General features: G+C 39.4%; 1 protein-coding gene across 3 annotated transcripts in view; it reads right to left on the minus strand.

Annotated features, from left to right (window-relative positions):
• LOC127652793 (CREB-binding protein-like) overlaps window positions 1-18,077 on the minus strand; it is a 73,689-nt gene extending 55,612 nt beyond the window's left edge. For all 3 annotated transcript variants that reach the window (XM_052139176.1, XM_052139175.1, XM_052139174.1), the window contains exon 1: window positions 17,283-18,077. In XM_052139176.1, the coding sequence (XP_051995136.1) occupies window positions 17,283-17,370 (88 nt within the window). In that variant the 5' untranslated portion in view covers window positions 17,371-18,077. The remainder of the gene's footprint in view (window positions 1-17,282) is intronic.
• Window positions 18,078-18,361: the final 284 nt, after the last annotated feature.

Here is an 18,361-nt window from a genome sequence, read left to right on the forward strand (position 1 = left end):
AAGTTCAACAAAACAGGCACCTATAAAGCATCAAAACAGAAGGAACTGAATTCCCCAGTAAGCCAAGACAAAATAGTTAACTTACGTAACACAGAAAATATTGACATCATAACACTTGACAAAGTCAACTGTTGGATGTTGTTGTGATTTTTAGTCCACCATTTCTACACAGCATTTTTAGGTTTTCTTGTAAGCATTGTGCTGTTCGTAAAACCAAGCATCAGTCGTTTGGAGTGTGTTAGATCTCACATGAGGGAGACGAACTGCTCCTTGTCTCTTTGAGATCTGGGATGTGCTCCCCTCAGCATCCGCCCCCGAATCAGTTACGCTTCAGCCGAGACATTAAACCATGCAGCAAGCCCCCTGCCTGAAGCTGGTGGAGGGCAGCGTTTATACACTTGGCTGTGTTTGCATGTACACTAACGCAAACACGGCTGGAATAAAAGTGCAGCTACGGCAGGCACAAGCTAACAATAACAAGTGCAGCAACACCCAGCTGGCACACAACACACCCACTGGAATGGTCTGCGAAAACTACACAGCGAAGAAAAAATAAATAAATAAGAGACTTGACAACCCACAAATTAGTACGCATACTAGAAGACACGTGCATGTGCTGGCGCTTTCACACACTAAACACACCAACAGTCCACATTATAGTAAACGTGGCACAAAAAGAACAGGTGCAACGCAAGCTTTCCCAAAATGAACATTCGGTAATCACGTATTCACCTTCATGTTGTTCCAAACCTGTAAAACTTTCCAAAGTGGAACAAAAAAGGAGATGTGAGGCATTAATTAAATCCTTGGGTAAAAAGCTGCATTAAAGTGAATGGTGAGGGCAACATTCCCAGTTGGTCAGAAGTTTACATACACTTGGTTAGTATTTGGTAGCATTGCCTTTAAATTGTTTAACTTGCATCAAGCATTTTGGGTAGCCTTCCACAAGCTTCTCACAATAAGTTGTCCCATTCCTCCAGACAGAACTGGTGTAACGGAGTCAGGATTATAGGCCTCCTTGCTCACACATGCTTTTTCAGTTCTGCCCACACATTTTCTATCGGATGAGGACAGGGCTTTGTGATGGTCACTCTAGTACCTTGACTTTGTTGTCCTTAAGTCATTTTTCTACAACTTGAGGTATGCTTGGGTCATTGTCCATTTGGAAGACCCATTTGCGACCCAGCTTTAACTTCATGGCTGATGTCTTGAGATGTTGCTTCAAAATATCCACATCATTTTCCCTTCCTCATGATGCCATCTATTTTGTGAAGTGCACCAGTCCCTGCTGCAGCAAAGCACCCCCACAACATGATGCTGCACCTGCTTCACGGTTGAGTTGGTGTTCTTCGGCTTGCAAGCCTCATCTTTTTCCTCCAAACATAACGATGGACATTATGGCCAAACAGTTCAGTTTTGTTTCATTAGACCAGATGACATTTCTCCAAAAGTAAGATCTTTGTCCCCATGTGCACTTGCAAACTGTAGTCTGGCTTTTTTATGGTGGTTTTGCAGCAGTGGCTTCTTCCTTGCTGAGCAGCCTTTCAGGTTATGATGATATAGGACTTGTTTAACTGTGGATATAGATACTTGTCTACCTGTTTCCTCCAGCATCTTCATAAGGTCCTTTGCTGTTGTTCTGGGATTAATTAGCACTTTTCACACCAAACTACGTCCATCTCTAGTAGACAGAATGCGTCTCCTTCCTGAGAGGTATGATGGCTGTGTGGTCCCATGGTGTTTATACTTGCGTACTATTGTTTGTACAGATGAACATGATGCCTTCAGGCGTTTGGAAATTGCTCACAAGGATGAACCAGACTTGTGAAGGTCAACAATAATTTTTCTGAGTTCATGTCAGAACATGACATGATGTCAAGCAAAGAGGCACTGAGTTTGAAGGTAGGCCTTAAAACACATCCAAAAGTACACCTTCAATTTAGTACAACTCATATCAGAATCGAATAGGTTTGACATTGTTTTCATGAATTTTCCAAGCTGCTTAAAGGCACAGTTAAATTAGTGTATGTAAACAAGTGCTACAGGAAGTGTGGGGTGAAATGTCACCCGAGTATCTGGACAAACTGACAGCTAGAATAACAAGGATCAGCAAAGCTGTCATCGCTGCATGTGGAGGATTTTTTTACGAGAACTCTTTAAAGTAGTTTAAGAAGTTCTGATTTTTTTTTCTTCAAATTGTCATAGTAATTTTTCACATTATTAATGTCATTACTGTACATTGTGATCAGTTGAATGCCACTTTGGTGAATTAAATAAAAATTCCCCATAAGAGCAAAATCTGTATGTTATTCCAAACTTTTGGTCACCAGTGTATCTATTAGCAACTGGTTTGCAATCCAGATAAAAACATGCATATATTGTAGTCACATAGTAGCTGACTCGATAAAATTAGTTTAGCCTTACATCAGCCTCAACAAGAAGAGGTCTGTACTGATTTATAATGATTAGTGGTCCCGTGGTTTAATGGCCATTAAAATACCAAGACATACATTTTATGTTATATTTGGCTATGTATCTATGGTAGGGCTGCACGATTATATCAAAAATCATAATGGTCGATTATTTCCCTTGATATTGTAATCGTGATTATTAATGTCGATTAAAATATTAAATCACTGTGATGTCACAAAGCAACCGTGTGGTTCTTCAGAGTAGATTTCAATGGTGGATACGAGCTGCACTCCAGTTTCTTTTAAACATCTTTTAAGAATGATATTGTATTTTATATTGTAATTATGTTTGTTAAGGTAAGGCATATACAAATTATTTTAAATGGATATCTACGGTATAGAATAAATGTAATTATTGCTAAATTACTGCTTAAATTATTAGTCCATGTACAGTAAATAATATGGCATATTCAATATTCAAACTTATTAAAAGCCCATTTAAATCGACCAAGTTACTGCGTTCAGTAAGCCCTTAGGTGGCTAGACGGGGCCAATGGTGCCTTTAGATCGATAAACTCTCCACTTACAATGAATGCTGTCACTCACTGCTGGTTTACAATGTTTGAGACCTGCATGTCGACGCGAGCTCAGTAACGCTCCGCACAATGTTGCGCACTCTCGCGAATGCTCTCATTAAAAACAAAGCTGTCTAATCAGCATAATTAATGAATTATTTACACCATGTCTGTGCCTTGATTAGAACGGGAGCGTTTTAGTGTTGTCGTGTTGCTCATTTGAACATCATGCAAGCATCTGGGCATTCAGACGGTTTAAAACTTGCGCATTAAGATCAGTTGTCATTACAGATGGGACGGAGGACTAATATAAGCGGCTCTGATTGGCCATTGCCTTTTCATTGCTCAAAGGACATGTTAGTGATTGGTTAGAATACACAACCGCTGCAAAAACACGTTGTAAATAGAAACCATTGATGCAACAGGAGCAGACTTTAATCGAACGCTGTAATACATATGTGATTACATAATCGTGGCAGCCGTAATTGTAATCGCAATTATATTTTCGATTAATGGTGCAGTGATAAAAGCTTCAGCAATTATCGTGACAGGTCACATGCCTACAGTGTGCATCAGTGTAATGACCCCGGACACATCACAAAGGTTCTGCCCTATTCCAACCAGTGTTGAGAACACACACGGAGCTGTATAAACTGTAAGAACAGGCCTCCAGACCTAGCATTTGAAGCTTTTCCACCGAAATGGTGATGATCCTTGTGCCAAGCCTGTTCTCAGCTTGTTCACGCCTGGGGCAATCTGGCAATCCTATTGTAAATCGGCCATGCCGTTCAACTGTCCTGAGAGCTGAACGGTGACGAAACAGGTTACATGGCAACGTGGTAGTTTTACATGACTACCTCAAACATAAACAAACATGGCACTTAAGTGTTCGTGTAGCCTACAGTTCTCCTGCCTTTTTTTTTTTTGGAGGAAATAATGAAACATAAAAAGAAATGTGATCCACCGTTATTAGATTGCTTAACAAGATTGCCAGAGATGATACTACACCCAAGACGACAGGTTACATAATTACATTATGTCTAAACTTGCTAACTCTTGCTAAGTATTGTTATTAACATTGGTGTAGCAGATGGTTATAATTTGATTTTTTTTTTTATATAATTGGCATATATTATTTTTTTATAGAATTGGCATGTAATATTATGTTTTATGCCTCAATTAAGAATCCTATCCAGTACAGATATAGCAGCGATCTAATAAAATAAAATGAGAAGTGTGTTAGGAAAGCTAACAAACTTGGCAAATATAACTTGTTACCGAAATCAGCTGCAGAGCACACCGGCGATTCGGTTCATCTCAAGCCAGACTGACCGAATTCAACGCCCCGGTTAGTTAGCTGGATGGTTGTTGTCCAAGCACAAAAGATTAAGCAATCATTGCTCTCTCTTCTGCTGCTTTTGCTTGGGTCTCTTATGGTCTCTATATTCTCTTTAAAGTTTAAATTTTTTATGATTTGGTCAATCATCCGATTGATGGATTGAGGTCATGATATTCATTTTATTGATATTTGCCTTTTTATCATTAGACAAGACAGTTCAAAGTTACAGGGAACTGTTGAGGAGAGATGGGGAGAATGAAACCGGCGGGCACTTTAACATTGAGCTCAAACGCGTGTGCCATGGTTGTAATAGGCGGACTGTTTAAACGACACTATGTTGCACACAGGTCTATTATTGTAGTAACACGATCACACGTAACAACAAAACGAACCGTGACTGGTCCTTTACATGTCTCAGTCGCTTCACATGCAAGCAGGCGATCTCAGCGCCCTCAAGAAACAAAACCGCCAATTGGGAAAATATGTTTAAAACAATGTTTTAAATATTTTCGATTACTCGCATGCATTAACAGCTCTAATATATACATATCCATGTATATTATTTCTACTCCCTGCCCAGTAAGTAGCGTTATGCACAAAGAATGCGAAACGCCAAAAACAAAAGAATGCGGAGGTGAAAGTGGAGATTTATAGTAAAGGACTTAAATATTTATCAGTTTCTCATCCACTCCAATCATCCAATCCAGTCGCTTCTGAAGATACAGATTTAACTACTGGAGTCTTATGGATGACTTATGTTGCTTTTATGTGCTTTTGGAGCTTCAAATTGTTGGTACCTGTTCAGTTGGATTGAATGGACCTACAGAGCTAAAATATTTTAGTCATACATATGGCATGGCAACTCACTAAAACCAATCAAGACACTTTACCAACGTCCTTGGAAACCACCCACAAACCCTCAAGCATTGCCGCAACCTACCTTCAGAAAATGTAAATATGTAGTTGTTTTTTCAATCTCAGCATAAAAATTGCATGTTAATCAAAAAACATGGGAAGTATTAGAGAGGCAGGAAATAGTTCTTACATGCTGAGCTGTGGAATTTCCTGGTGCAAGTCTTAAGTTATGCACTTCAACAAAACACAACAACATTCTGCAAAACAAAACAAGCAGTTGACTCATGCAGCTTTGTGAGAAACTGACTTGCGTTAGGACAGTCCACTGAATAACCCAAACATAATTTAGCCTAACCTGCCAGTCTGGGGTTCTCCTCTGAACGTTTCAATAAAATGTAATTAAGCAAAAAAGCCTGGTGGTATATTTAGCTTTTTAAAACAGGACTAATTAAATGACAAGCACATTTTTTTATTAGGCAAGATGGCAGCCTGACCGTACATTTTTGAACATATTTTTACTAGGGCTGTCGATTTATTGCATTAAAGGAATATTCGGAGTTCAATAAAAGTTAAGCTCAATCAACAACATTTGTGGTATAATGTTGCGTGAGTTCACACGGCCTGCCCCAATCAGGCCAATCAGCCAATGATAGGGTAAAGCTGAGCCGGATGCAGCAGGTCGAGAGAGAGAGCCACATGCAGCTGCAGTGTGTGTTTATGTCTTCATTGCCAAAAAAAAAATATTTTGGAAAAAGCACAAATCTGGGGCCAGTGGTAACTCAGTGGTTAAGGCTCTGGGTTACTGACCGAAAGGTTGGGGGTTCAAGCCCCAGCACCGTCAAGATACCAATGTTGGGCCCTTGAGCAAGGCCCTTGACCCTATCAGCTCCAGGGGCGCTGTTTCATGGCTGACCCTGAGCTTTGACCCCAGCTTAGTTGGGATATGCGAAAACAACTGCATTTCATTGGCTCTGTACTCTGCACAATGACAATAAAGTTGAATCTTAATCTTAAAGTGAGGCACTTACAATGGAAGTCAATGGAGCCAATACGTAAACATAAAAATACTCATTTCAAAAGTGTATTGTAGATGGGGCTGAAACGATTAGTTGATGTTATAGACCAAAATTGTCATTGTCGAATAGTCGTTTGATATCATTTAACGTAACATGGGATCACATTAAACTCTAATGATGACACACGAGAGCAGCACTGCAGTTCTGACTGATGAGAGGAAGAAAACATCTCACAGTCCAGATGTACTCTAAACTTTCCAAACAGCTTCAGCTTATGATCAAAGTACAAGGGAATTTAACAAAAATACCAAATAAGTTAATACAGAAGCACTCTCGTTGTGGAATAACACCCAGGTGTTACATCTTAAATGCAGTTTTAATGCGTTAAAGCTTTATTAAAATTAAAATAATAAGGAAGCAGGTCATGTAATTAACTATAAACTCCGAAACTGGCATTTCTCTGTGCGGATGTCCCGATCTAAGGGGGAGAGATTGAAACTGCACCAGCTGATGTACACTTCTGTCGTGGGGAAGCTCGTCTCTCGACCGCATGCTTAATGCAGCTAGATTATAACGTGATGACTCAAGACTTATTGAATCATAATATGTCACTGAGCATTTCTTAGTGAAAAAAATTGGCCCCATTACACACAGCAGCAAAATACGTTTATGATTTGTTTTGGCTTGTTTTCCAATAAAAATATCTAAAACTCCTTTAAAACGATGTACTTTACTTTTACTTTACACATTTCCCTCTTTATTGTTTGTAAGCACGTTTAATACTACCTTTTAAGTTGGGGCACAAGCTGAATAATCAGTTAAGAGCTGATGATTAATCGCTGCAATAATCGTTAGATTAAGCGATTATCAACATAATCGTTAGTTGCAGCCCTAATTGTAGACTACGCCGACTGGGATGTGATTCTGTGTAAATTAATGCTCATTTGAATGTAATTGCCATTTAACTTGTGTAAATAAGATTTCATGATGATTACGTTTGCTATAGTTTGCAATGCCGCACTTCTGATAAATATTGTAGTTAACCTGTTGATACGCACCCCTTTGAGCACAAACCATGAAAATGACATACCTGAGCTTAAATGGTTGTATTTACGGGACCCTTTGGAGTACGTACACAGTTGTAGTATCTTTTCAATGAAGACACTTTGGGCTTTATTTCCCAAGTTTCAGAATTAATACAAGTTGTTATTTTTCAAACGTTAGAGAAGCTGAAGTTTATAGTAATGGAAATATCATGTTTTCATAATCAATTTTACAAAACAATAATAAAAGTGCCAAGACAACCCAGAAATACAATGTTCTCAAAGCCACGAGTCTAAAGAAGTGACGTTTCAAATTTGAAGATGACCTCACAAAAAATGAGGTTCCTGCAGCTTTTTTCTCTGTAAAATCCCTGGAAGCGTACAGAGTAAAATTAAGGCTCCGCCTTTCAAGACGACACTAAATCTGACGGCACTGCTCGGCTATTATGAATAAAACTACGCCCCATTTTTAAAAATAGACTTTGGAGACAGGCTGGTTTTGTTTATGAGACTCTAATATATAAGATCTTATACAGTTTTACAACATGAATGCTGTTCAGATTGCAGTTTGTTGAAGAACGATGACGAAGGGTAATTCTTTCAGGCGAGAGCTCATGTAAACAATGGAGAATATATCAATATTTCTCAGATTTATCACTTTTATGGACAAAAAGTGCTATTGGATGTTTTTCAATGAACGCTTGTCATGGACGACTGACCCAAGTGTGATGAACTGGATTCATCTGACGATCGTGTTTTCATAATAAAGGTATGAAGTCCCGTTTTGATATTGCATGTTTTCATTTGTACTCCTGACACAAATAACTAAATTGCTGTTTCTGGAGGATTGCTATCGTGAAACAGAGATCGGATATCAATGTTGAACCCTTAGACCTTTGAAAAGATGTAGAATTTGTTAACATTAATTACATTTATAGATGGTCAATTCTATATTAAAGGTAAGCAGAGTGATGTCACTACCGCGTGCGGGGGATTGCGTATCAACAGGTTAATGTTAGGGCTGGGCGATAAATACTTTTTATCGATGATAAACTGTAGTAATTTTCTATGTTATACATGTAGACGATTGGATCAGGCTTGTGCCGTTAAAGACGCAAGCAGCTCGGCAAAGTTATACACAAAACAACTAATTGAATCACAGTCATGAAATCTGTCTGTTAGGATGTTCAACACCTGTTAGCAGGCAGCCCTGCTGTTGTGGAAACCGGTAATGGAGTCAGATGAGGCTTGGTAGCTGCTATCTAGCAGCTAGCCATTCGGCTAATTTAATATTGTTGCGTACTGAACAAGCCAGCACTGACAATGCCAAACAGTTATCAACTGAACAACAACAACTCCGACATCAACACCATTGCAGTTTAATTTTGAACTATATAGTTAAACGTTTATTCAATCTATAGCGCTTTCACATGCAAGAAAGTGTCCTTGAGATGTTTATTGTCAGTTGGCAATCCAGTTTATGCTGAAAGACTTTGTGACGCTCCACGCTCCAGCTCAGTGGGTGGCGGCACTAACTGAGAATATTATTTACTGAACAGAGACTCAGCTCTAGGCAGAATGTAGTATAAGCGGAACAATGCCCACAACTGCTGCAGCTCAAAGGGGAAAACATTTTAGGGCTGAACAATTAATTAAAATAATATCGTTATCACAATATAACATACTGGTATTAGGGCTGGGCGGTTTTTCAGATTTTTCCAATTAATCGGGAGTTTGCATTTAACAAGATTTTTTTTTTATCAAAATATTGCAAACGCTACGGTTAGATACATTGTTAAAAACACCAAAAGTTGAATAAGGAAGAGAAAAAGAAATTCTAGTGCTTGTCTTAATACCGCTCCCGATCTGATCAGCTGCACGTGTTTGGCACGCTCCAAATGAACGTGACAGGTTAACAACAGCGGTAATATTCCCAGCTTCATCCATCATCAAGGGCATAGATTTGGCTTGAACATTGAAGGTTTGCAGTGTGAAGCAAAAATACATGCAAGTAGGGCTGCATCTAACGATTATTTTTGATGTTGATTAATCTATCGATTATTTCTTCGATTAGTCGACTAATCTAACGATTATTTTTCCGATTAATCTAATGCATATTTTTGGGATTAGCCGATTTATCCATTGGCAAACTTTCCAATAAATAATAAGTACAACTTCTACATTAGTATTTCAAACTTTTATTAATTCATTTTCTGACATTTTTTTTGTATCTGTCCCTATTCAAATAAACAATAAATAAATAAATAAATAAATACACTACAGGCTACTGTTAATATGTAAATATAACGTTATTGTTTGTTTTTAAAGTCTACATTAGAGACATGCGCGGGACGGATTTCTCCCTTAATAATTCCTAAAAAGCGGACATCTCTGTTATTATCAATGAAACTGACTGCACAATGAATCTTTCATTATATCGATTTGCCAGTATGCAGAATTCAGCACTGAACAAAAAGTCCATTTTGAGCGGTGAGGAGATTCCATCTTAAATGCTTCTGATTGGCCATTAGCGTTCAGAAAATGAACACATATGTCTGTGATTGGCTACATTTTTAAACGCTGCAAACATGTATACATAGAACGATTTACAGGCCGGGGTCTATCTATTTTGTTTTAGTTGTTCTTGTTGCTTTTGTGCAACAGATGAATGACAAATTATTTGTTTTGAGATGTTCAATTTATAGATTTCTATTTTGTGGGAGTCCCGCGAATCGTTTTATTCTCCCAGAACCAGCACACACACGAGTGCATTACCGCCACGCCGCACTCGGCCATCAGATCCCGCGCCGCACTCTGTTGCGTTGGGTCCCGCGGAGTGCATGTCTCTAGTCTACATGTGCATACACAACTTTTAAAAACGGGCAATTTAAATGCACTGAAGGCTTCGTTGACAGATTTAAGTTGAAGTTATAAATGAAAGTCCATTTTATTGTCGCCGAATGGGCCAATAAATTACATCTGCACCGTTAGCAATTAACACTATTAACTAGCACACAAGCTGTAATAGCTGAAAAAAGTAGGTATGACCGCAACAACAACTCCAAAAACTCACTGTAATAAAGCCTACTACTTACCCAGCTGGCTCGTCGCTTTGAGTTCGCAGAGTCACAGGATGTTTCCTTTTAAGATGCTCGTTCATAGCAGTTGTGCTGCCATGGTATGACATTTCCGCTTTGCATAGTGAACAAAGCACCTTTCTGTTCGGCTGTAGTTTAAAGTATTCCCATACTTTGGATGATCGTGGTTGTCATTTTCACCATGAGCTGGAGCAGAAGCCGCCATTACTCGATATTTAAACGTAAATAATGAATGTGACGCGTCGACGCATTTCATTCGTGTCGACGTATTTTCATAGTCGACGTAATCGATGACGTCGACGCGTCGTTGCGGCCCTACATGCAAGTCCTACCCAAATGTTTAAATGTCACGATTGTTATCATCTATTACCATCTATTTGCATTAGTTTATATCCAGATGGTCACGTTTACACATTTGTTAGCCAGCTAAGTTGCATATATAAAGCTAGGGATGTGAGAAAGCAAATTAATATCTTCATGTCGCAAATTATAAACAAAAACAAAGGTAAACAGACGTCTAGCCTGTGTTTAAATAGAAAAGCAAATGGATGGTTGCAAATGAGTTCGGTGTGAACAGCCCCTTAAAGTTGGTTGATGTCTACGGCCATTGCATATTGCTCTCTTATAAGCACCATCGCGTTCAGCCGAATACCGCAGCTATCTGTGAATATTGCAACTGTACACACATCTGTACTGAATAAAAAAACAATGTTGTATTTCGCTGTTATTACGAAGCTTGAATCTGGAGTAGTAGGAATCAGTGCAAGTGTAACACCATGTGAACTGTCTATTGAAGCATTTTACCCCCTCATTTTACTTTTGACTTTATTTAAAAGTGTTCTACATCTAGACATGCGTGTTGCTAAAAACGCTAGTTTGGCTTTCTTATCGTATGTTTCACTGGCGCGTGCTGAGCGAATGTGAGCGAGCGCTTTCAATTCCTTCCAATGGAAGCAGAGCGCGTGAGGTGGATTGTAAAATTGACAGCCGCGTGGGGCAAGCGGTTCCCTAGCGTTGCGATTGGCTTTGTGCGGATTTCTTCCGCGTCAGTGGAAACGCAGCCTCAGACTGTATGAAGTTGCTATTGCCCCCGTTACGCAGGTCACCGCATTCCAGATCCCACCACCGCGAACCACAGATTGATTCCATCTTGACTGCAAGACATCATGACTACGGTTACACCCTCTCATCGTCTCTAGTGAGCAGCACGACAAAACAACAGCGCCGGTTACATCATATCTGATCTTTCTGCGCTGTATTCTTGAACATTTTTCTCTAGCACCGAAACATGCTTCAATGATGCCCTGTCCCGGTCCGCACCGCTTCCTCTTTCCCCCCACATGTGCGTAAACATGAGGTGTGTGTTTCCAGAGCGCCTTTAGACCATAACATTTTTTTCTTTCTAAATGTAGTTTTATTAATCAGCATATATCAAGACTTTAATTATAAACAAATAAGATTTCAGTTGTAATTTTGTGAAATTATTCAGATTTCATTATCTCTGACAAGGATGAAAGACAAAACAATTACTAGTTTGTAGCCTAGTCTCTCTCACTTTAATGAAAATAGAAAAATGGTCCATTCAGACTTTTACATTTTCAAAAGTTTCTCTCTGGAGATACCCATAAACCCCCATACAGTATCATTCCTCAGTCTCAAGGGCTTCTATGCCCCCATACTTGGATATCTGTATGTAAAATAATATGAAAATAATTTTAACGGGAAAAAATATATATATACATTTACTTTATTATGCGACCGATCAGAATCTGCCGTTGCTGGTTCAAAACAAATGATCCGTCCAAACCTCTGTTAGTAATTCAAAATGTTCACTTCAGAAATATTATCACTGCTTGTGCAGTTTCTAACAAGTCATTGGATAAACAAGACAGATGGATGTGTGTGTGTGTGAGAGAGAGCGTGTGCGATCACTTGTTGCCACACCCAATCAGAGATGCAATCAGAGTGGAATATAGACGTCCAAGCAGGTTATTCCTCTCTATTTCGGGGTAGCCGGTGCGCAAATGTCATTCACTATAGAAACAACGATGTCCTCCACCATTTTAAACAGTATGTATCAATGTGGAAACTCACATAGCGCTGTTCTATGTAAACAATGACTAACGGGTTCACTTTACGTCACCAAACTGGCTCATATTACACACAAAAATGATCCTTTGCCAGCACCTGCAGGCTAACATATGCAATTTCAAAAATAAAGACAGTAGCTCCTAACACATCTGCACAATGCTTATACTTTAGTTTAGAAAAGCACGAACACAAGCGGAGTGATACATACAGTGAAGCGTCCGAGTGCTGATGGTGTCAGACCATCAGTGCTCATGGAACGTCTCTCGTCCAATCAGATTCGAGGACCGGAAATAACTGTGGTGTGTATATATATATATATATATATATATATATATATATATATATATATATATATATACACATACATACACACAAACACACCTTCATTATAATTCAGAATGAACACATCATCTTAGAACATTCATATCCAACTGCACTCAATTGATAAACTCTATAAAATATTGTAGTATTTTCATAGAAGATCCCTCAGTAGGGTTGTGCCGATGGACGATATCATAGTCCATCGTGATGGCTGACCAACATCACGATGTAGAGCCACCATCGTGATGCCACGCCCCCTTTTGCGAGTCTTGCTAGTGTGACTCACTAATCCTAGTCTCTTCTATAGTTAACCTAAAAACTTTGCAGGGATTGCTCTGTAAATTAAATTGAGAATATAACTAATGCATATATGCTATTTTAAATACTGTAGTATATGCCAGAGACGTGACGTGTTAGTCTGTGAAAATACCGTGTCAGGCAGGCTACACAAATATTGATCTTGACATTGTTAGCTTCTTGTCTTTTTTTACATGTCTTACACTGTACATTTAGATTAAAATATTTTATGTTGTAGGCTACAAGAAAATAGCCTTTATTAATGAATTATTAGTAGTTGTAGTGTCTCAGAAAATCTTGCTCATTGTCACATAGCTCTTGTATACACTGAAGCGGCAGTTTAAGATAAACCCAGACCAGCGAACGCCAAATAACTTTTGTCTGGTTAATACTTTTAAAGAAAAATGTCCTTGGCCATAAATCCATAATGTCAAATCAAATGAAAGAAACAAGGTGAATATGAATAACACACATTTATTAAAACATAGAAGAACAAGAAAACAGGAACAACACTCAAGACCGAAACTCGGCATTAACATTTCACTTATAATTAGCAGCACAACTAACTTCAGCACAGGCTACAAAATAAATTATGTTATTGAAATATTGTAAAGTGGTCATATGAACTACACAAACGAACGTTTAAAATAATATGCAAAATCGAATAGCTCTGCAACGGATGGCGAAAAATGCGTAAAGAAGTCTAATATCTTTCACCATAGACCATGTTTAAATTTCGATGTTTCTGGTCAGAAATACCAACATATTCACTTTATCTGGTTTTAATAAGCTGCGGATTGGAGTAACTACACTACCCGCTGTGCTGAAGACCCGCTCTGATGGAGTACTGGTAGCACATATGCGCAGATATTTCCGTGCTAATTTTGCCATGAACGGAAACCTTTTGTCGTTCATTTTCACCAAGTCGGCGGGTCCTCTTCCCCATCAATGGCCATTTCCTGCAGGTACATGGTCATTTCTGCCTCGACCTTTTGCTCATCAGCGAGTAAAATAACGAAATTATAGTTTTTAAGTGGAAAATAGTATTTATGTAAAGAGATATATTAAAATAAAAAGTGCACAACTCTTCTTAAGTGAAAGCTAAAAAAAAAAAAATGGTTCACGTGTCGTGCAACCTACTGATAAAGCGCCGACGAGTCATTTAGTTGGGTTAGTAAAATAACGAAATTATAATTTTTTATATAATACACCCCCCAACGATATCATCGTCCATCGCGATGTTTTACTGTCAACATCGTCAACTGCCAATTTAGGGGACATCGCCCAACCCTATCCCTCAGACACCACTGCATTGGCTGTGTCTGGGCCCTCAATGCAGTTTTGTAAAGACCATTTAGGATTTTGTTTCTCTTTTTATGGAAATTCCAAAAAAATTGTAAATGTGATTGAATATCGTAATAAATATCGATATCGAATGATATGAAAAAGAATATTGTGATATTTTTTGCCATATTGCCCAGCCCTATTTACAATGCTCTATTTGAAATTATTTACCAGATTAAGAGTTTGTAAATACAGTACGAGTAGATGTATATATACACACACACACTACACACATAGACACACACACCGATCAGCCACAACATTAAAACCACCTGCCTAATATCGTGCCACCAAAACAGCTCTGACCCATCGAGGCATGGACTCCACAAGACCTCTGAAGGTGTCCTGTAGTATCTGGCACCAAGACATCTGCAGCAGATCCTTTAAGTCCTGTAAGTTGCAAGGTGGAGCCGCCATGGATCGGACTTGTTGGTCCAGCACATCCCATAAATGCTCAATTTGATTGAGATCTTTGTCATGTTCCTCAAACCATTCCTGAACAATTTTTGCAGTGTGGCAGGGCACATTATCCTGCTGAAACAGCCCACTGCCATCAGGGAATACCACTGCCATGAAGGGGTGTAAGTGGTCTGCAACAATCTTTTGGTATGTTGCGTGTCAAATTAACATCCACATGATTGCCAGGACCCAAGGTTTCGCAGCAGAACATTGCCCAGAGCATCACACTGCCTCCTGCCGGCCTGCATTCTTCCCTTGGTGCATCCTGCTGCCATCTCTTCCCCTGTTAAACGACACACACGCACCCGGCCACCACATGATCTACAAGAAAACATGATTCATCAGACCACGACACCTTCTTCCATTGCTCCATAGTCCAGTTCTGACGCTCATGTACCCATTGTAGGTGCTTTCGGCAGTGGACAGGGGTCATGCACAGCATGACATTTTTCAGCAGTTTGTGCTACAGTAGCTCCTCTCTGGGATCGGACCAGACGGGCTAGCCGTCGCTCCCCACACGCATCAATGTGCGCCCATAACTCTGTCGCCGGTTCACCGGTTGTCCTTCCTTGGACCACTTTTGGTAGGTACTAACCAATGCATACCAGGAACACCCCACAAGACCTGCTGTTTTGGAAATGCTCTGACCCAGTTGTCTAGACATCACAAATTGGCCCTTGTCAAAGTCACTCGGATCCTTACGCTTGCCCATTTTTCCTGCTTTCAACACATGAATTTCAAGAAATGTCTGTTGCTGCCTAATATATCCCACCCCTTGACAGGTGCCATTGTAATGAGATAATCAATGTTATTCACTTCACCAATCAGTGGTTTTAATGTTGTGGCTGATCAGTGTGTATATATATATATATATATATATATATATATTTCACAAGATGAGGTTCATTGATGAAGAATAAAACTAACAGCAGATTTTTTGTAGATAACCGATAGTTCCAAAAAGCAACTATCAGCACCAATTAATCTGTCAAAACCGATATCTCGGTCTACCGATAGTCATGACCCTGTCTACCATGCGTGTTTTGCGTGGTAGACAGGGTGTTACTATGCACAAGGGTTATTTAGGGTGGCAGTCTCAGTCACCATTTACTTTCAATGCATCTTTTTTCCCCATACAATAAATGTGAATGGCAACTGAGGTAAACATTCTGCCAAACTTTCCTTAGTTTTTCCACAGAAGAAAGTCATACAGGTTTGGAACAACATAAGGGTGACAGAGACGTTATACATGTCTGTATCCTCATCATGAGAACATATGCAATTAATCAATCCTCATAAGCATTACAGTACAGAATACAGATAGGCAAGTGCATTCGAACTGAAATTCAGATGATTAAAAACCTCAACAGATGGTGCACGAAAACTTGCACGCAATACTGGGGAATGAAAGAAAACGTATTTTCTTCAAGAACGACTGTATTGATCATTGGCAGTCCTAGCATATGTATACACCCTAAATAGAGCATTTTAGGAATAACTAAGTGACAATAAGAGGATCTCATTAAAATAAACATCACAGATTACTTGTCAGTATCATGACCTACCAAAACAAAACCAGAGTAATCTCGATCTAAAGTGACTAGAAGTTCTCAAAGGAATGGGAGACATCGCACACAGCGTTTAATTATTATTATAAAACCACTGTACGACTAAGAGCTGCGTTTAAAGGAGTTAAATTAAATGATTCATTATTCAATGTGCACATATTGAAATATAAGCTCATTTGCCATTATAAAGGAGGTCGACCGATAGTGGAATTTTGTAAAACAGATAACTAAGGTGGCCGATACCGATTAATCGACCGATATATTTTTAAAATCGGGTTCTAGACAAATGAATAAAATCCCAAAAGCAGTTTATTAAGCAACCAAACCTTTACCTATAAACAAGCTGGAAACACACCAAGGACTCTTATTTTGAAATTATACAGACTTGGATCAGTTATAATGCTCAATATGCAAGTATTTACCAAATATAGATTTTAAAGCTTCTGTTTTCACAAGATGTTTTGCATGTATATCCGCCACCAGATCAGATTTATTGATAAGGGATAAAAATAAATAAATAAAATATTGGCAACTATATGCATAGATTTCCCTGATAATCGATAGTTACAAAAAGCAAGTATCGGCACCAAATAATTGTTAAAACCGATATATCAGTATACCTCTAATCTGTACCTGGTCTGCCAGGTTTTTGAAAGACAGGTGAGTCTCTCACGTGGCCCGGGTTTTGATCTGACAGGTGAAGGTCTTATCTGGATCTGGAAGGTTTTTTTGATGGGAAAGGGGAGACCTACACATGTCTTATAGGGCAGATGAGACCGAGAGACCTGGTCTTATTGATTTCTGATGGTAAGGTTTATAAGGACCCGATCTGAACGGTTTCATATGGGACAGGTGAGCATCTTACCTGGAGTGTCGGAGGAGGACAGAGCAGGTGAGTTCAGTTTGGGCCGCTTGGGGTTCGGGGGGCCCATTTCCAGTAGATTATCCGCCATCCTGTTGCCTTACTTCACAAAAAATTAAATAAAAGCAAAATATGCGTCTTCCCAGAGCCCAGGAGAGGGGTACAAAGCGAAATAAATCGGGTTTTCTATTATTATTATTCAGCGATCAGGGGCCACTAATTAACAGATGGGGCTCAAACGCGACTCGACAGCGCCCCGCTCCACCACATGATAATCCAACACCCAAAACCCGCATAATTAACCTTAATGATCGCCCCAAACCCCCCGAAAATAAATTATATCATCGTTAAAACCGAGGAAAAACGACGAGGAAAAAACATCGATGCCTCCGATTCCTTCAAGTGGCTCGCGTGTGTCTCTTCAAAGAGGCTTTTTTCTGCGAATAAAAATAAATACCTCCAAGCTCCATGCCTAGCCCGAATCGATTAACAAACGAAGTCCGTAAATACAAATTGAAAACGTGAGGAAATAATTCTATTTTAATATTTGCGAGTGGCACAGGAGCGCCGCTCGCGCTGAAGGGGGAAATCAGATATACTGGGGTTTTCCAGCCGACCACAAAAATGGCTCCATTCCGCCAATAATCGCCTCAAGGATCCTCGATTTTCCCCGAAGCTGATCGATTTCGTCGCAGGGAAGATATTTGGGCCGGTTCCGACGGATCCGGGAGCGTAAAAAATAAAATAATGCTCTCCTGAAACCCTGACGCTGGTCCGCGACAAGATGGCGGCTGTTGATTCCTTCGATACAAAAAGTTTTTTTCTTTTCCAGCCAGACTGTGAAGGGGGAGGGGCCGCGCAGCCACGCCCCTTACGCAAACGCGTACGTCACACGTTTGTACCCACAACAGCCGCTAGGGGGCGCGGCTTACATGGGAGAAAATGTGTTTAATTTTGAGAATACCTTTACAAAATATACAATAACCACAATTGAAAAATAAGTTACCCCAAATATTATTACTATAATAAAACCGTAATTAATTAGCATTAGGCACCTCTGTCATAAAAAGAAAGTAGAATGA

Source organism: Xyrauchen texanus, chromosome 12 (assembly GCF_025860055.1).
Source record: "Xyrauchen texanus isolate HMW12.3.18 chromosome 12, RBS_HiC_50CHRs, whole genome shotgun sequence".
Lineage (NCBI taxonomy): Eukaryota > Metazoa > Chordata > Actinopteri > Cypriniformes > Catostomidae > Xyrauchen > Xyrauchen texanus.